The 19,633-nt window shown below is 44.9% G+C and overlaps 2 protein-coding genes across 4 annotated transcripts in view; both read left to right on the top strand.

Annotated features, from left to right (window-relative positions):
- The window catches only part of RSPRY1 (ring finger and SPRY domain containing 1), a 43,823-nt gene extending 37,889 nt beyond the window's left edge, over positions 1–5,934 (top strand). For all 3 annotated transcript variants that reach the window (XM_039232628.1, XM_039232627.1, XM_039232626.1), the window contains exons 14-15: positions 1,069–1,173; positions 4,395–5,934. In XM_039232628.1, the coding sequence (XP_039088559.1) occupies positions 1,069–1,173; positions 4,395–4,491 (202 nt within the window). In that variant the 3' untranslated portion in view covers positions 4,492–5,934. The remainder of the gene's footprint in view (positions 1–1,068; positions 1,174–4,394) is intronic.
- A 4,827-nt stretch (positions 5,935–10,761) lies between these two features.
- Positions 10,762–19,418, top strand: LOC120232161 (ADP ribosylation factor like GTPase 2 binding protein). Its single transcript, XM_039232657.1, has 6 exons — positions 10,762–11,094; positions 11,774–11,835; positions 14,934–15,040; positions 17,142–17,227; positions 17,434–17,530; positions 18,002–19,418. The coding sequence occupies exons 1-6, from the start codon at positions 11,057–11,059 to the stop codon at positions 18,101–18,103; spliced, it is 492 nt and encodes a 163-aa protein (XP_039088588.1). The 5' UTR covers positions 10,762–11,056; the 3' UTR covers positions 18,104–19,418.
- The last annotated feature ends 215 nt before the right edge of the window (positions 19,419–19,633 follow it).

The raw sequence follows: 19,633 nt of genomic DNA, 5'->3' as shown, positions 1-19,633 counted from the left end.
GCAAAAGCTGCCTAATTGACATAATAAAAGACATTTCTTGCTCTCATCTCTTAGAGAATTCCCAGGGTTTTAGGACCTCTGTGCCAGGAACCCAGACGAATCCCAAATATATATTTATTATAATATCACAAATGGTGTCTCTCCAGATATCCAGAAGACTCAATCCCTCAATCCCTTCATGTCTTAAATGTCACTTTAGTGAGCTCTTCCTTGGCTGTCATATTTAAAATTGTACCTCCCTGCTTCTCATATACACACTCCCTTACTCTTCTCCCTGCTTTCCTTTTCTTCATACTGCTCATCAGCACTTAAAATTATGTCTATTCTACTTTTTGACCTGGTTTCTTTCTATCTGTCTTCACTGGAGTATAAGCTCTCTGAAGGCAGGCATATGTTTTTAGTCCTCACTTCACTGCTGAGTCTCCAGGCTCAGGCCAGTGTCTGGCACATGGTAAGACTCAAAGTGACTGGAATGAGTGTTTTGTGTTTCTCTTGCCCAGCCGTCAGGGCTGCACTCTTTGTGAAGCAGCTCTACCTGCCCACTTTTCTGTTTCAAACTGAGTGAAAGTGTCCTGCAAAGATTCTAACCTGAGGGGAGTGGACTTCCAGGAGAGTCTGTGCTGGCCTGTCATGAGTACCTGAGACTGTGTAAAAACTGTGAGCATTTTTCTTGGGAAAGACTCTGCTGCTTTTCATCAAACTCTCAGAGCTGTGTGACTCAAAGATGAAAATTTGCTGGTAAAACAAAGTGTACTGAACTGAGAACCAAAAGGTTGGCATTCAATTGCTGAATCTGTTTCCCACACCTATGACTTTATGCATATCCCTTCCGTGGACTGTTTCTTTGCCTATAAAATGGGATTGATCACCTGAGTCATTCTCTACTGTAGAAAATCAGTGTCACATTGAAATGAGATGTATGAGTGCTAACCTTCCTGAACAAAGCCTGAGGAGTGTGTAGTATGCTTCCCATGTACAGAGCATTTTCACAGCATTTCATATGCATCACTGCTCATGGGCCCATTAATTTATTGACCAAGTAAGCTTCAAACTACGCTTTCTACTCAGGCACAGGCGTCTTGCTCTGTTGAAGCAAGTCAGCATCCGGGAAAACTGCTGCTCCCTGTGTTGTGACGAAGTAGCAGACACACAGTTGAAGCCATGTGGACACAGGTAAGAGGGCTTGCTCGTTTCTTTTTTTTTTTTTTTTTTTTTATATTAGGCAAAATGTCATCCTATTCTTGAATTGCTTTTATGGTTATCAGAGAGGAAGAAATTTTCCTCTGTCCAGGGCTCTCCTAGCTGGACTAAGAATTAAATTTATATGATACAGATTAACAGGAGAAAATCAAATTTACTTATGTACACATGGGGAAGCCATATGGACGTTGGCATGAAATTCCAAAAACTGGCAAAATGAGGTGTATATGTCATCCTCAGCCAAGGAAGGGGTAGGGATCTGGGGGAAGGAAAGCCATTAGCAGGAAGGCAGAGAGGATGTTTGGGAAACAAAGGTTGCCTGTTATGCAGATATGTTTCTTAGGTAAAAAGGAATCTCTATTAATAACACTCTTCCTGGTAACAGGTTCTCTCTTTAAATTCTTTTTAGGCAGTTGCAGGGAGGTCAGAATTTCTTCCTGAGTCTTTTAGACCTTGATTGTTTTCAGCTCAGAATAATCTGTGTGTCTTTCAGCCCATCTTGGGGCTGCCTACCCTCCACAATGTTAACCAGTTCCATAGCTGTTCATTAAAGTTTATTATATACAAAGTTTATTATATACAAAGTTTATTATATACAAAATGAGAAATTGGAGTTTGCCGGACAGTGCATGGCTGTCTTCCAGAAAGTACCTGAAATAGAAGAAGCTGCTTGATGGAAGGCCTCTGTTTTTATCTTATATACTCAGTACTGTTTTTTAATACCGTTTTATAAAATGTGAAAGGCTTAATACTATTTATGAGCCTCTTGGGAAATCCCTTTTAGTTTTATTTTTAGGGCCCCCTCCTTTACTTGCTACTTAGCCCCCTAACCATTGAGAAGGCCGCAACCCTATAACCAGGTTGCAGTTGTACGGGATGAACTAGAAGGCAGCATGGATCCTGCAGAACAGTGTCTAAACATCAGCAAGAGCAGCAAGTACGATGCCCCCAAGAAGGCCTCCCAACTGAGTCTGGAAACAGAAAGAGATGAGGCACCTGGGTGGCTCGGTCAGTTAGGCGTCCAGCTCAGGTCTTGATCGCAGGGTCATGAGTTTGAGCCCTGCATTGGGCTCCATGCTGGGCACAGAGCCTACTTAAAATTAGATGAATTTTTTAAAAAGGAAACAGAGGAGCAGGGCGGTGTGCTGGCCCTGACCTGGCCCAGGCATGTGTGCTGACTGTGGATGAGCAGTGCCCAGGCCAGGCTTCCAGGCCAGCTCCCTGTAACTCAGCACATCCTCTGTCCTGCCCTGCTCTTATTTTTGACAGAGCTTTAACTACCAGTTCTCCTGAGGGCCCAGAGTCTGAGTGATAGACCCCAACTGTCACCTCCAGGTGTGGCTCAGCCTGGGCCTTTCACTCTATCTTGCCAACTTTTGCAATGAGATGTTATCTAATCGGCCTTTAAGGGAAATGCATGCTTGGTGTACATATCTCATTTCATCGCTCACTGTACCAGTTTCTCTTCTGAAGGAAAGGCTCAGTGACTCCAGCTGTAGCTATTTCCTTGGTATCAACTCTACAGCCTAGAATTCTGTTTGAGCACCTTTGAAGGTTTTAGTTATCAGGGCCTCACGGGCAGATGCAAAGTTTAAAGGATGGATATTTGTTTCTGGGAGAATGTTAACATCCCAAAGAGCAGTATCTGGTCTTAGTCATCTTTGAGCTCTCTGGCCTTCTCAGTGGTTTTGCTCACAATGGCGCTCATAAGTGACAGCTGAAATCTAAAAACTTAAAACCAGGTATCTTAAGTATGAGCAGCCTCCTTAATAGATATATACAAAACAGGATTGGAAGAGGAAATGTAAAGAGTTACAAGAAAATTTAGCTCAACTTTCAGCAGCAACAATTTTAAAAGGGTAGGGAGAAAGAGGAAATCTGAATAAAAATGATGTGAGCTGACCCTGGGAAGAAACGGACAACCTAAGCATTTCTATTACCACAGAAGAAATTGAAATGATTTTCAAAGATATATTTGCCTTCTGCTTCCTCCACCTCAAGCACTAAGCCCAGGTGGTTTCACTGATGAATTATTTCATACTTTGAGGGACCAGATAGATTCTATTTAAACTTCTCCAGGCCAGGAGCACCTGGCTGGTTCACTCAGCGGAGCATGCAGCTCTTGATCTCAGGGTTGTGAGTTTGTGCCCCACTTTGGGTATTTTTTACTTAAATAAGTAAAAAAATAAATAAGGGCTATCTAAGAATACGTACCAAGAAATATGTGGTGCCTGTAGAAGAAAACTTTTAAACTACTAAAGAATGCAAGGTAAGATTTGAATAAATGGATCTCTTCTCAGATAGGAAGTCCTCTCAGTGTTGTAAAGGTGCCAATTTTCTCTAAACCCGAAATTTAATCTGGGTCGACATTCTTTTTTTTTTCCGAAAATAAAAATGCTAATTTAAAAGCTTATGTGCTGGGGCACCTGGGTGGCTCAGCCGGTTAAGCATCTGACTCTTGACTTCAGCTCAGGTCATGATCTCATGGTTCATGAGTCGGAGTCCTGTGTCAGGCTCTACTCTGCCCTGTCAGCGTGGAGCCTACTTGGGATTCTCTCTGTCCCTCTCTGCCCCTCCCCTGCTTGCTAGCTCACTCTCTCAAAATAAATTAAAAATTTTAATAAATAAGAACTTATGTGTTACATATAAGAAAAGAAAATTCTGAAAGAAAAGAGTTACGCAGGAGACCCGACTACCGACCCCATCTTAAGACATATTAAAATAAATACTTATGGTTCACGCCCAGTGAATAAAAAGAATGGCAGAACCATGGAACAGAAGAGAAACCCAGAAACAGAGCTAACCACAAATGAGAGTTTTACACGTAAAGGCCTCCTGTCAGATCTGCAGTGCAAGATGACTGCTTGGTACTGGGGTAAGCGGCTAGCCATCCGGGAAATCAGCCACATCGTATTTCCACCTACCACACACAGCTGTAAGCTTTTGCCGTGTAGGTGCAGACTTTGTGGAAGAATGTACTTGAACTTTTTACTTATTCCTCACAAGAGGATGATGGAGGAACAGAAATGAGAGGGAGACTTCCTGTCCACGTATTTACTTCGTTTTTTAACCATATGTAATGATCACCCTTTGAATTAACCAGCTTGTTAATATTTAGATTGATTGAGTCGGCACATTGTCAGTTTGACCTTCTGAAGCATTAACCTAACTGGCCCTTGTATCTTTCTCCTCAGTGACCTGTGCATGGATTGTGCCTTGCAACTGGAGACCTGCCCGTTGTGTCGCAAAGAAATAGTGTCTAGAGTCAGACAGATTTCTCATATTTCATGACACACGTGAAGAGTCATCATGGACTTATTTCTACTCAATTCCAGCCAATGTTGAAGAGAATAACAAAGAAAAAAAACATCTCTAATCAGTTGTGCGCACATTGAAACTTATAGCCATGGCCAGATTTTATGCTAAAAATGGTAGTTTGTCAAAGACAAAATTCTCTTAGAATCTAACCCAACTTGCCAGCCCTGAGAAATTCCTTTTAAGGCCAAGGAAAGCCAAGTGCTAATAGCCAGGCCTGTGGTACTTCCATGGGACACCCTAGGAGACAGTGCCCTCCCGAGTGCTGAGACCACACCGGAATTCTCCATGTTGGGTTCATGTGAATGTCTAACGGGATGTTTTCTCTCCTGGTCTAAAGTTTTTATCTGGGGCAGAAGTCATTATGGAGAAGTAAATGACAGCAGTTCTGGGTTAAGCATAACTTCCCACCGGTCAGAGAGACCCTGGTGCGTTAAGCGCTGATATTGCCCTGCAAAACTTGAATCTATAAGCCAGAACCACACAGGTCAATACTACAAGCAACATGGAGGGCCAGAAAGAAGGTGCACAGACTGTGGAGAAAACCCAATTTTTGATAATTCCGTGATTCCAAAGAACATTGTAGTTTTTTTTTAACTGCAGAAAACTGGTGTATTTTCACATTCATGGTGTTTCTATCCAGTTTCAGTATCCGCATTTTGTGAGGAAAACACGTTTTAACAATGCAGGAGGAATTCTTAAACTAATTGCGATGTTAGACTGGAGAAAATTTGGTATTTAGGATATTTTTAAGGTACCATCAAATCAGGTTTTTTGGTTTTTGTTAAAAATTTTTTTTAATCAGTATTGTTTCTGGAGGTAATATACTTTGAAACTCTTGAACTAACAGTCTCAAAAACTCTTAGAGGACAGTCTGAGAGCACTTATTCCTGTTGTTTTAAATAAATACCTGTTTTTGAATAGTAAATTCAATCATGGATTGCTGACTATGTCTTCATCAAAAGTGTTAATCCCTCTCAGGGCCTCTGGTGAAGACCTTCAAGAGTTTGGGTTTTTTCTCCCAGAAAATTGGAAGGTAGAATTGTAAATCCATAGAACTTATTTTATAATGGTGTACCTCAGCAGCTGCCTTTCGATTTATGCCAAGTCCTTACTGAGTTTATACTTGAATAGTAAATACGTCTTCTGAGTTTTACAGTGTCTTAAACTCAATGCACATCTTTTTTTCCTCCTCTCCCACCCTTTCTTGTTTGTAATTCATTAAACTGTCCTATTACAGAGATGATTTCCTTCCTGGCCGTACTTGTTGGGGTGCTGGATTTTTTTCCATGTCTTTAGTCTTCCGTAAATTCAAATATATATATAAATATATATATATATACATATGTTCTCTTCTTTAGCTTGTGGTGAATACAGTAATTTGCATTGAAGAAATAAAACATTTGTTGCCTTTTTTGACTAAGGTTTCACAAGTTTTTAAAAAATGTTTAATGTTTATTTTTGAGAGAGAGAGCATGACTGGGAAGGGGCAGAGAGAGAGAGAGAGAGACAGAATCCGAAGCAGGCTCCATGCTCTGAACTAGCTGTCAGCACAAAGCTGGACACAGGGCTTGAACTCACAGTAATGCAAGATCATGACCTGAGCTGAAGTCGGACGCCTAGCCAGCTGAACCCCCCAGGCGCCCCTGATTTCACAACTTTCATTGGGGCCTGCTGCCAAGGTCCCAAGACCTCATCCTCTCTGATGAGGCTACTTTCCAAGGTAGGAGAGAATCAAGTATTAGAATTAAGAAGCAAGGGTAATCACTTACTCATCCCACAGATCGTTATTGAGCACCTTGTGTGTTCTGGGTACTGTGCCTAAGTGGAATACAGAACAGATCTGTTCGTGGAGCTGCTGGTAGTGGGGAGAAGCCAATATATTTCTGTTTGTTAACGCCTTAAAATAAAAGATTAGGGTGCTATGAGAGAGAATGAGGGGGACTTAATTTAGATGGGTCGAAAGGGCAGAAGAAACCTCCCTGAGGAACTAATATTAGTAAAAACTTCAAGGAAAAAGTAGGACATGGCCAGGCAGAGAGACTGAGAACAAGCTTCCAGAACTATGTAGCTATGGAGACACAGCATTCCAGGTGAAGGCCTGAGGAGAAAAGGAGCTCAGCCTCAGGATCCGACGGAAGGCCCCCATAGCTAGTAAGAAAGGAACGAGGGGGTAGAATATTATGGTCCCTTGTTGGAGAGCTCAGGAGACTGCTTGCGAAGCCATATTAAGGATTTTGTTTTTTATCCCAAGTGCAATAGAAAGCAAGAGTTGAAGCATGAAAGTGTTTTTGTTAAATCCTTTTAAAAGATAGCTCTGGCTTCTATGTGGAGAATGGAAAAGAGAGGTGTGGGGTCAGGGTACAGGACAGAGGACAAGCAAAATATGGAAATAGACCACTAGAGAGACTTTGAAGCCCAGCAGAAAGGTGCAGGTGGTCTATAAATTCAGTGGAGATATAATAGACAGAATTAATAGGTAATTTGTCACACATCAAAGGAATGCAGGAGCCTGCTAGCTTTCTAGAAATCTACCCTTGAATTTTGTTCATAAGATGGTCTATTCCAATTCTTAACTGCTAGACCATAAGACAAAAGGACTTCAATATTGATAAAGGTATTTGGGATGGAAGCAAAGTTGTAATCTTGGAGCTGCTTCAAAGGGAAAGACCACATACATGAGAGAAAACCAGGGAACAGCAAGCAATGTGGAAGAGAATAAATAGTAGATTTATATTCTGCACTGCATGTAAGCATGTTAAGAGAAATTGAAAAAAAAAATGAAAAAAAATTGAAAGCTAGGCTTTTACTGATGATATATTGTGCTAGAGAGGAGAAAAGTAATGGCATTTCTCCAATGATTCATTGGGGTAATGCTACCAGGGTTCCAGCCAAAAAAAAAAAAAAAGAAAAGAAAAGGCTTTAGTGAATTGCCATCTTTTTGGAATGAGATTGATAAAGCAAGGTAAAGTTATGGTGCCATTTGCACACCAGGAAACAGGATTCAATCACGGAAATCAATTTCATTTGCAGAAAATGACTTTTGCATGAATTTCAAACATCTTGAATTTGTATCCATGAAACTATCCACGTAAGATCAGCTCTTTCCAAGACTGTCCGTTATTCACATAAAACAATTTTTATTGTCAGGGTGCCTGGGTGGCTTAGTCTGACTCTTTTTTTTGTTTGTTTTTGTTTTTTTGTTTTTTTAATTTCTAGGAGAGAGAGAGAGAGACAGCGTGAGCAGGGGAGGGTCAGAGAGAGAGGAAGTCACAGACTGAAACAGGCTCCAGGCTCTGAGCTGGCAGTCAGCCCAGAGCCCGAGACGGGGCTCGAACCCACGAACCGCGAGATCATGACCTAAGCGAAAGTCGGACGCTTAACCGACTAAGCCACCCAGGCGCCCCGGCTTAGTCTGACTCTTGATTTCAGCTCAGATCATGATCTTGCAGTGGTAAGATCGAGCCCTGTGTTGGGCTCTGTGCTGAGCATGGACTTGCTTAAGATTCTCTCTCTCCCTCTGCCCCTCTCCCCTGCTCATGCTCACTCTCTAAAATAAAACAATTTTTAAAATGTATTTGAAAGAGAGAGAGAACAAGGGGAGGGGCAGAGAGAGACCAAGAATCTCAAGCAGGAATGTTTATTTTGAGAAAGAGTGAGTAAGCAGGGGAGGGGCAGAGAGACAGACAGAATCGGAAGCAGGCTCCAGGCTCTGATCTGTCAGCACAGAGCCCAACGCAGGGCTCAAACTCTCAAACCATAAGGTGATGCCCAGAGCTAAAGTCAGATACTTAACTGACTGAGCATCCCAGACCTAGGCACCCCTAAAATAAAATAATTTTTAATGCTAACCCACAATCAAAGGATTTAAGAAATGATAATTAAAAATATTTAATATATTTAAGTTTTCTTTTTTTTCTTGAAAGGCCACCATTCTGTTTTCAGCAGAAAAACATCACGTTCTGATTTGCAGGAGTATTGTTTGACAACTCAGGAATCGGAGCTATTTATAGCATGATGGTTAAAACATGCCCTTGGGTGTGAGCTTGGACCCAGTTCCAGCTCCATGATGCCACGTAGCCTTTGTTTCGTAATCTCTAAAATGAAGATTATAATACTTCACAGGAGTTGTGGAGTGGTTTTTTTTTTTTGTTTTCTCATAGAGTTTCAAATATTTCAAAAAGAGACAAGCTACTTATAAATTTTTAGCACAGGGTGTCTGGGTGGTTCAATCGGTTGAGCCTCCAACTCTTGATTTTGGTTCTGATCATGATCTCATGATTTGTGGGATTGAGCCCTTAGTTGGGCTCTGCACCGACAATGCAGAGCCTGCTTGGGATTCTCTCTCTCTCTCTCTCTCTCTCTCTCTCTCCCCCTCCTACTCTCTGCTCACATGGACACTCTCAAATATTTAAAAAATGTTTAGCACAGTAACTGGTTCATGCCCGAGTATATGGGTACCTATTATTATTATCTTTATACCCATTTGTTCTTAAGGCCAGACATGATGAAGTGGATTAAAAATAGCCACACATTCTTTGATAGCCTTCTCATCTATAATTGAAGCTTATGTCCCCTCCCCTAAAATCTGGGTGGGTTCTGTGTCTGACCAATAAAACTCAGTGGAAGTGAGACTGTGCCAGTTCCCAGTCCTTAAGTGACTGGTAGCTTCCACTTCCTGTCTCTCGATATATTTGTTCTTAGCCCCAGCCACCATGGTGTGAGAAAACCCACACATCTCTGGGAAGACCTACATGGAAAGAAACTGAGGACCACCACCCCTCCAACCACCAGCCATCTGGCCAACATCCACAGCTGAGCTCCCAGCCAAGAGCCAACAATTATTTGCCAGCCATGTGAGTGAGCATGTTGGAAGAGGCTCCTCTAGACCCACTCAAGCTGCCCCAACTGATGACAAGTAGAACAGAGGCTAGCTGTCATTACCAAGTCCTGCCCAAATTGAAGATTAGTGAGCACAATAGTTGTTTTAAGCTACGCAAGTTTCGGGTGGTTTGTAACACCAACAGATAACCAGCAACAGATGAAATCATAGTTTCCTCCTCTATTCTGATCCAGTGTGTGATTCAGAAGTAGGAAAAGGGTGGGCAAGTTCATTTCGTCCAGAAGAAATAAGTGGTTTATAGAGAAAATAGGTCATGAGGAAATTTGCTGAGTTTGCTTTGAGCTGCAAAACCAGCGCTTGACTTAAATATAACTCAGTCCAGTTAATCAACAAACCTTTACAGTCACCTGTCCTCTACTTGGTGCTGAGTATATATATAAGTACCTCTAAGAACTGATCTCACTTGCCCTGGATACAACTATGTCTTGGTAACCATTTTTAGTTCCAGATCCCACTGATATCTATCTATTTTATGTCCATTCAAAACGTCAATCCATTCAGGCTGGCCATCTGACCCTCAGATCAAACCCAAGTCAGACTTTAAATGTTCCAGACATAGAATACATCTGGTCCAAAGGTATAATGCAACCGGACATGTCTAGCGATCCAATAGAGAAATCAGTTCTAGGGAATCCTTTCGCAAAATTTGGCAGTTTTGGAGGGGAGTTTTCCTGAAACAAAATTATCCGATTTCGGGTTCCGTTGTCCAAAGTGTCCACTTTTATCTTGCCCAATTAGCCAAGAAACTAATAACTGCCAGATAATGTTTATGTGCGTTGCGTGTGTGTGTGTGAGAATACTGTCTTCGTGATGTAAGTTACAAGACGTCTACTTCTTGCAGTGGGGCTTTCCTCCCCCGAAAGGGAGTAACTATCTTGTAAACCCCAATCGGCAACTGGGAACATGGAAGCCGGCATCTAGGAACATGCAGGCTGGAGGTCTGCATTATCCGATTTAAAAACTAAGGGATTGGCTCTCAAGAAATAGGCAGTTCACAGTGCTCTTACAACCCGCTTTAAACTATTCAATCTTCTTAAATCCTGTAATTTATCCACAAGTTGCAAGTGAGGAAATTGAGGCTCTTAGCTTCGATTTCTTCCTCCTTAAAATGGGGGCCATATGAGACTCAACTCGCACACAGCGAGAGAACACACCAGTAAAGCCCAGGCGTGCCTCTTGAAGCCCAGCAGCTTCCCCTAGCCTCTCTCTGTTCTTTTCCTCATTTCCTCTCCCTTTGTCCCGCCCCTGGCGTCGGGCAGCGCGCGCCTGTGATTGGCTCTTGGGAGCCACGAGGCAGCAGACGGGTTGCGGTGGCCATGGTGACGGGGGGCGGGGCGCGGCGCCGCGCGGTGGGTAACTGACGCGCAGAGCTCACGACGGCCACGGCGCGCGTAGAGAGGCCTGGCTCCGCGTGGGGCCGAGCCGGCGCGAGGCCGCCGCCGGTGAGCCTGAGGCACGGGCCCCGCACGCAGGGCCCAGTCTGTTGGGCCGTGAGCGGCCGCGGCGTTGGCGGCGAGGCCTCCCAGATGCCGTTTGGGGCTCTAAGGAGCGGAGCGCAGGCTGGGCCTGGGCCGCGGGCGGGGTAGGAGGCCGAGGGGCCTGCTCGCCCCGCGCGTGGATGCGGCGGCGGCGGCGGCGATGGACGCCCTAGAGGAAGAGAGCTTAGCGCTGTCCTTGTGAGTGACGCCGTCGGGCCGGGGAGGCCTCGGCCTCGGCCCTGGGAAACGGGTGTCCTCGAGAGGTGGGACGGGAGGGGCGGGGGGGTGAGGGACCGCCACAGCTCCTCCCCAGTTCCCGCTGTTTGTGCGGCGGCTGCGACCTCCTGGTCCAGGCCCGGAGAGCGGGGCGAGTGTCACGTGAGGATCAACGCCTTTATCACAGACCCCCCCCCCACCCCCCGCCTTCGACCCTTAGTCGTCAGCAGAAACCAGGTTTGAGCGGCCGAGGCCCGACCACGGGACCCTCCACCACCTCCACCTCCAGTCCAATCGCCCCCTGGCCAGTTTCGCGCTCACTAGCTGATAGATGTGGGGTGAGAGCGAAGATGCGGGAGTAAACCCGAAGCAAATACATAAATACGAGGAGCCTGAAGATGTGCGGTGCGAGCCGTTGCCCCCTTTATAAGTCCCTTTTGTAGCTCCTTGTGTCTTAGCAGGTTTTCTGAAAGTGGAGCCACTGAACCCTGATGCCACAAAAATCTGTTTTCTTGTTTGGAATCGCTGCATTAGATAATTATTCCTAATGGGGTGATGGGAAGCTCATTTTTCTGTCCTTTTATTTTTGCACCTGTTTGAAGATTATTTGTATTTAAAGCGAATTGTTTGAAACAGCACCTAATCTGGGTCTATTTTTCAGCTCTTCCGACTCCGATGCAGAATTTGATGCTGTGGTTGGATATTTAGAGGACATTATCATGGGTAAGTTTGCTTGCCACAGTCTAACCTGTGCTCTCTTTAGTTCTTAGAGCTTTGCGGCTTGGAAGGTTAATTTTGAGAGAAAACAGCAAGCTGCATATAGTTTTTAATGTAGCACAGACTCCTGTTAAGTGCGATTAAGTGATGTTAGAGGCAGACACTCTCACTCTCTTTGTTTTAACAGCTAATAGTCATAGACTCAGATCCTGTAAGGGAGCCATCCAGGTAACGGGCCCCGGACGTTATGGGCCTCTGGGCAAAACTTCAGGAGCGACTTATGCAAAGTGTAAGAGGAATTCCGTTTTCTTAGTTTTGAGTTTTAACATTTTTGTGCCATAAACCACAGCATCAAGCCGTAATGCTAGCACATGTGTCCGTGAAGGAAAGAAAGGGCCATGCTTCAGCTGGTTCCGCATTTTCCTGGGTTCTGAGTTCCTGTTCGTGCATTCTGTGGTGTGCTCAGACCCGAGGTTTAGGACAAATCAGTAGGAAGGAAAAACTGAGCAAATTTTTGTCTGAGGTTTCCGAGACTTGGGCAAAAAAGCAGCCTTTCGTGTGGCGGTACTGGTGGTGTTTCTTGGTCTAGTTTAGTCTGAAAATCACCGACCCGCACTTTTGTATCTTCAGGTCCCAAAAAAGTTCATGCCCTTAAGGCCCCAAATACAGGTGTTTCAGTATTAAGCCCTTGTCCTGTGTGGAGCTGAAGATTTCTGAGGAATACTTTGAATTCTTTTGTCCTTTGGGCACCCTGTACGCCATGGGAAAAGGAGCCTTTTTTGACCTCAGGTTATTTATCCTAAAGTCTAGGTCATTTGTGAAGCTTTCCTTTTATTTTTAGAAGTAATAGTCTATGCACTTGTTAAAATTCCCTGTTCTCTCACATTCAGGTGTTTGCTATAAGCCACTCAACCCTCATCTGTGTTCCACCTGACAACCCTATGCGTTAGGTACTAGGAGCGTTCTCATTTTCTAGCTGATGAAATTGGGGCTTAGACGAACTAAGAAATGTGCCCAAGGTCACACAATTGACAAGGCTGAGCGAGGATCAGAGCCCATATGCTTAATCACTACAGTTTCCACCACAGCTGCTGAAATCGTATTCAAATAAGAGAACCATTTCATTCCTTTGTGGGAAAGGAATGTGGAGGACTTCCCAAGCCACCCTGTATGGGTGTGTTTAAGATGGACCGAAGGATGGTGGTAACGGTTGTACAACAATGGGAACGTACCTAATGCCACCAAACCACACTTAGGGGCGCTGGGTGGCTCCGGTGATTAAGCGTCTGACTCTTGATTTCAGCTCAGGTCATGGTCTCACAGTCGGGCTCCCCACTGGGCATGGAGCTTTCGTGGGGTTCTCTCTCTCCCTCTGCACCCCCGCACCCCTCTGTGCTCTCTCCGGAGGGTGGGGAAGAAGTTAAAATGGTGAACTTATGGGAATGCAAACTGGTGCAGCCACTCTGGAAAACAGTGTGGAGGTTCCTCAGATTAAAAATAGAACTACCCTACGACCCAGCAACTGCACTACTAGGTATTTATCCAAGAGATGCAGGTGTGCTCTTTCAAAGGGGCACATGCACCCGAGTGTTTATAGCAGTGCTGTCGACAATAGCCATAGTATGGAAAGAGCCCTAATGTCCATCCAATGGATAAAGATGTGTGTGTGTGTGTGTGTGTGTGTGTCTATACACCCACACACAGGGGCGCCTGGGTGGCTCAGTCGGTTAAGCATCCGACTTCAGCTCAGGTCATGATCTCACGGTTTGTGGGTTCGAGCCCTGCATCGGGCTTTGTGCTGACTGCCAGCTCAGAGCCTGGAGCCTGTTTCAGAGTCTGGGACTCTCTCTCTCTCTGACCCTCCCCTGCTCATGCTGTCTCTCTCTCTCTCTCTCAAAAATAAATAAAACATTAAAAATATATACATATATATTCACACATACACACACACAATGGAGTAGTATTCAGCAATCAAAAGAATGAAACCTTGCTATTTGCAACTACGTGGATGGAACTAGTTTGTATTATCCTTAGCGAAATTAGAGAAAGACAAAACTATGACTTCTCTCAAATGCGGAAGATACAAAACAGATGAACATAGGGATGGGAAGTAAAAATAATATAAAAACAAGGGAGACAAAACATAAGAGAGTCTTAAACACAGAGAACCAAGGGTTGCTGTTGGCGGGGCGGGGGGCGGGGGGGGGGCTACATGGACAAGGGGCCTTAAGGAGGGAACTTGTTGGGAAGAGCACGGGGTGTTATACCTAGGGGATGAATCACTGGGTTCCACTCCTGAAATCATTGCACTATATGCTAACTTGGATATAAATAAAATAATAAAATATAACTTAAATGAAATAAAATAATAAAATACTTCATGTATTTCAAATTGTCTCTTGCCACCCAGGAACCATAGAGGTATGAGGGTGAGGAGGTAGCTAGATTCTTAATAGAAAGCTTCACCTCCCGCCCCCCCTTTCCTTGAAGACTCATTGATATGTGGAATATTAAATGTGGGACTTAGAAAAATGTGCATTATGTGACTCTTGGTTTCTTAGCATACTGCATTTGATATGTTTCTTTATTAAACTTTATGAGACATGTTAGAAGGCTTGCAGCAAAAAAAAAAAAAAGTGAATTTAGCAAATATTTTATCACTTTTTTTAAAATTTTTTTTTAATGTTTTATTTAGAGAGAGAGAGAGACAGCGTGAGCAGGGTAGGGTCAGAGAGAGAGAGTCACAGACTCTGAAACAGGCTCCGGGCTCTGAGCTGGCAGTCAGCACAGAGCCCGACGCGGGGCTCGAACCCACAAACCGCGAGATCATGACCTAAGCGAAAGTCGGACGCTTAACTGACTAAGCCACCCAGGCGCCCCTATCACTTTTTCAAATACTAATATGTATTATAAATAAAAAGACCGGTTGGGCTATTTGAACATTGGTGTCCTGTTAAACCTTTCCCTAAAACACGGTTAGCTTTCCTTCTAGACACTGACCATTATGAAAGCAGTTCTGCTGACGTAGAATTCTGGCCTGTTTATAAATTATAATGGTTTGTAGTCTCCATTAAAAAGAATCAAATTTTTCTATTGTGGTTCAGACGACGAGTTCCAGTTATTACAGAGGAATTTCATGGACAAGTACTACCAGGAGTTTGAAGACACAGAAGAAAATAAACTCACCTACACACCTATTTTTAACGAATATGTAAGTAGTTTTCTGTTTCTTTCCCCAGAGATTAGAATTTCTTTAAAACGTGAATTTAGAATTGAAAGATGTTGACATTTGGGGCACCTGGGTGGCTCCATCAGTTAAGCCTCCAACTTTGGCCTCAGGTCATGTTCTGAGTTTGGGTTCAAGCCCCTTGTTGGGTCTTTGTTGACAGCTCAGAGCCTGGAACCTGCTTCAGATTCTGTGTCTCCCTCTCTCTCTGCCCCTCCCTTGCTTGTGTTCTTTCTCTCTCCAAAAAAAGTAAACAGTAAAAAAAATTTTTTAAGATACTAATTTAACATTTGGTGGACTTTAGAAGCTGCCACCGGTAACAGCCAGGAATTCTAGTTAGACTCTCCCATTGCTTCTTTTGCAGTTCTTGGGGGCGTTTGATGATTTTTGTCCAGCTTCTACTTTTTTTTTTTTTTATTGTTTATTTCTTTTGAGGGAAGGAGAGTGAGCAGGGGAGGGGCAGAGAGAAGGGGAGAGAGTGAGTCCCAAGCCCGCTCTATACTATCAGCACACAGTATAAGGCAGGGCTCAAATCCACAAACTCAGATCATGACTGGAGCCAAAATCAAGAGTAGATTCTTAACTGAGTCACCCGGGTGTCCCTCCAACTTTTTAAAAAAAAAAAAACATTTGGCTTGATCATAATCCCATTTTCAGTTACAGTATACGAGTTCACTATACCTTGCATTCATGTACTCTATGTGTATATATATTTTAGACCATATGTCTGTTGCATTCATATACAATATATTGACCTTTTGATTTGGACACACTACAGTTGACCCTTAAACAACATGAGGACTAGGGTGCCCACACCTGCACAATTGAAAATCCATGTACAGGGGTGCCTGGGGGGCTCAGTCAGTTAAGCATCTGACTTGAGTTCAGGTCATGAACTCACAGTTCATGGGTTGAGCCCCGTGTCGGGCTCAGAACCTGGAGCTTGCTTCCCATTCTGTGTCTCCCTCTCTTTCTCTGCCCCTAGTGTGTTTCTCAAAAACGAAAACTTTTAAAAAAAATTTTTTTAAAAATAAAATCTGCAAATAACCTTTGACTCTGAAAAACCTAACTACTAGGAGCCTATTTTGACTGGAAGCCTCACCGATAATGGAAATAGTTGATAAACACATATTTTATATAGGTATTCTATATTACTGTATTCTTACTATAGGATGCTAGAGAAAAGGTTACTAAAATCATCAGGAAGAGAGCATACATTTACAGTATTGTCCTGTACTTCTCAAAAGAAAGTATAAGTGAAGCCATGCAGTTCAAACGCTTAACTGTTCAAGGCTCATCTGCATGTAATATAATCAGGTGCGCATGACCGTTCGGTAGAAGCAAAAACCAAGACTAGATACCCAGGAGTCTCAGCTTTGCACCCTTGGGTCCTCCCATTGCTCTGGAACAATCTCACTCGTCTGAGAAAAGGTTTGCGCCTCGAGCACTTTCTTAACCTTAGAAGTGTGGCCTACTCAGCGGTTTCCTCCAGTCAAGCCTCCACTTACGAGGACCTTCGATTACCTCCAACGGTATGCTTCTTGGTATATTCCTTTCTTAAACATTTTTTATGTTTGTTTATTTTTGGGGGGCAGGGGGCACAGAATCCCAAGCAGGCTCCAGGCTCTGAGCTCTCCACATAGCCCGACGCGGGGGCCAAACCCTCAAACTGCGAGACCGTGACCTGAGCCGAAGCGGTCTGGGCGCTTAACCAGCCGAGCCGCCCAGGCGTCCCCCATACCCTCTTTTTGCCCAGATTCCATCTATCCAGGAAAAAAGGCCCCAGTTCAGTGCTTGCTTCCTGCCCTGGGGGGCGGGAGCCTGCTGTTCACAGTCTCTACTACTTTAGTGCGTTCATTGTGTCACGGTGTGATTCCCTGCAGATGCCTCCCTCCCGTGGTGGGCCAGGGCACATGCCCACTGAGGACAGGCACTGTACTCTGGTTCTCTTTGGTGTGCCCAGCGCTCAGCAAGGAGCATGGCACATAAAATAGCCCCTTAGGAAATGTCTGCAAAGGGCTCGAGGCCGGGCTTTCTGAAAAGCAGCTTGGTTTTCCTAAAACCAAGATCCTGTCCACGGTTACAGATTTCTTTGGTAGAAAAGTATATTGAAGAACAGCTGCTGGAGCGGATTCCTGGATTTAACATGGCAGCATTCACGACAACTTTGCAGTGAGTTGAACTTGCATTTTTATCTGTTTGACCTTTTTTCCCTCTTCACTTTGAAAAAAGACCCTCTTATTTCATTGCCTGACCATGAAGGTTTACAGCACGTGGCAGTTAGGTCGCGGGTGGGAGGGCCTTAAAATCCTCACATGGAATCTTGAGACAGACTCTGTTTCGGTCTTTCATGAGACAGCCATCCTTTTCTTTTGCAGGCATCATAAAGATGAGGTGGCTGGTGACATATTTGACATGCTGCTCACATTCACAGATTTTCTGGCCTTTAAGGAAATGTTTCTGGACTACAGAGCAGTAAGTGTCGTTAGCCACAGGGGACCACGGAGACAGTCCCTGGTAGGCCAGCTGCCAGGTTTCTCCCCGCGACTGGCCAGTACCAGTCGGCAGCTAGCAAGGTGTCAAAAGAGTGAGCGGCTGTCCTCTGGCCAGGACCCAGGGCCTTTACTGAGGAAGCACATTCTCATTGTATTGAAACAGGGCCCAGTTACCTTAGTCCCTAAATCCTCAGAAGGACAAAACCAAAAAGCAGGTCCAACTGCCTTGCCTTTCTTGTAATGCAGGCTCTTAATAGGGAAAAAGTAGTATTTTTCAGTGAAGAGAGGTAACACTTTTTTATGAGTGGGCCAGTGCTGAACAAGAATGCAAAATAACCCCATCCCTCTCCTGTGGCCCCCCCCCCCCCATGCCACACGCAGGGTTCTGAGCTAGAAAGGACTCCAGTATTTGCCCTGTTCCTTGCCACTTTGGATTCTTTTTCTCATGCAGGAAAAAGAAGGCCGGGCACTGGATTTAAGCAGTGGTTTAGTGGTGACTTCATTGTGCAAATCATCTCCCATGCCATCTTCCCAAAATGACCTGCGGCACTAGGTCCCACCCGTGGGGGGGACTGGCATCTTTCTGGACGTGGCCAGCCGAGCAGACTGGAGGAGGCTGGGGCTGTGTGATGGAACACATCTCAGGAAGGCTGGCTCCGGCCCACAACTCCTCACTGACGCTAAGTACTGACGATGGGTCAGAACACAACCGTCTGACCCTCCTGGGCCCCCGCAGCACCTTATGTTTGGGAATTCTGGCACCCCTCCCCAAGCCCACCCATCTCTCAGCCCTGAGTCGGGCTCCTGGGGCGCAGGTCTGGCCGGCGTCTCCCCGGGGCCCCTTCCCCAGCACAAATGTTGGTAGGGCAGCAGCATGTGGAAGAAGCCCCCCATCTCCAGCCCTCTTTGGCTCCGTATGTCCATCAGACTTTCTGTGTGTTCACAGCTTCCTGCGTCCGTCCGTGTCAGTCCTGCAGCCTCGGCAGGGGGGGGGGGGGGGGGCGGGGGGTTACCAGTGTGGGAACATGTCTCTAGGCTGTCCCTGCAGCCAGCTGCCCCCTGCCGCAGCTCGCTTCCCAGCTGGTGCTGGCTGTAGGAATAAGCGAGAGCTGTCCCTCAGCTGAAGCCACATGTGAAAATCACTTCCTCGTCTTTCATTCCGCGGTCCCTGCCTCACTGTCTTCTGCTGGTCCTGATGTAGTCTGGTTCTAGAATTCTTTTAAGCATTCCTAAAAAACTATTTTTATAGATGAGTACTCAGGCTAACCTAGTGGCTACAATCTTGGAACTTCCATGATTACCCACTTAAAGATCAAAGTATTATACACCGTGTGCTTTTTAGCTATTAGTGCTGTGAAAGCAAAGACGCTTTCTACGTTGACGTTCCTAGTTGACTGGATGTGTGTGTGCTTATGCTGGGAGTAGGCTAAACGGGCTCCCTTTCTTACAGCATGTTAAATGTTCGTGCAGGTTTGCTCAAGCCCTTTCTGTGTAAATCCGTTCGTTAGGTTTTCTCTTGGGGCAGGAGCTCTGTGCTCCTTCCCGCTGTCAGGATCTCCCTGCCAAGGCCGTGGTGTGGCGCGCTGGGCTGGCTCAGCATGAGGAGAGAGCAGACAGCTTTACTGGCATATGTACGCTTTGACTTAGCACAGTGTCTCATAGAAATTACCAGAAAACATGGATGTCACATCTCTAGAAAGAAAAAACATAGAATTTCAATTCTCAGTGTGTACCTTCCGTACATCTTTTTTAAGTAAAAATAGGACTATACTGACTTCAGTCAGCTGTTCTGGTTTTGAAGTATGAGCTGTAAACTGTTTTCTGTACTGATGTGTGGCGCTTATTAAATACTTTTGTACCACGAGTAAGCTTGGAGGCGTGTTGCCAGAGCGGTCATTCTTCACGAGTCCCTCCTGTCTTTACCGTCGCTGCTGCCCTCGGGTCACTGCTGCTTTGGTCCTTCAAACTCCCTTCTTCCAGTACTGCCTCTCCTGGCCTTGCTTTCCCTTCCTGCCCTTTTTACACAAACGGGCTGCTCACTGTAGGCTGGGCCCGTCTGAAGTACTTGATGAAGACCCTTGGG

This window comes from Hyaena hyaena, unplaced genomic scaffold, assembly GCF_003009895.1.
Source record: "Hyaena hyaena isolate Hyena2069 unplaced genomic scaffold, ASM300989v1 scaffold_68, whole genome shotgun sequence".
Taxonomy (NCBI): Eukaryota; Metazoa; Chordata; class Mammalia; order Carnivora; family Hyaenidae; genus Hyaena; species Hyaena hyaena.
Note: the sequence above shows the minus strand (reverse complement) of the source record. Positions and strands in the feature narration are given on the sequence as shown.

Excerpts from the sequence above, each read along its gene's own strand:
- LOC120232161 (XM_039232657.1), top strand. The coding sequence starts at position 11,057 with ATGGACGCCCTAGAGGAAGAGAGCTTAGCGCTGTCCTT. Across the intron at positions 11,836-14,933 it reads TTTAGAGGACATTATCATGG|ACGACGAGTTCCAGTTATTA; the intron begins GTAAGTTTGCTT and ends ATTGTGGTTCAG. Across the intron at positions 15,041-17,141 it reads CACCTATTTTTAACGAATAT|ATTTCTTTGGTAGAAAAGTA; the intron begins GTAAGTAGTTTT and ends CCACGGTTACAG.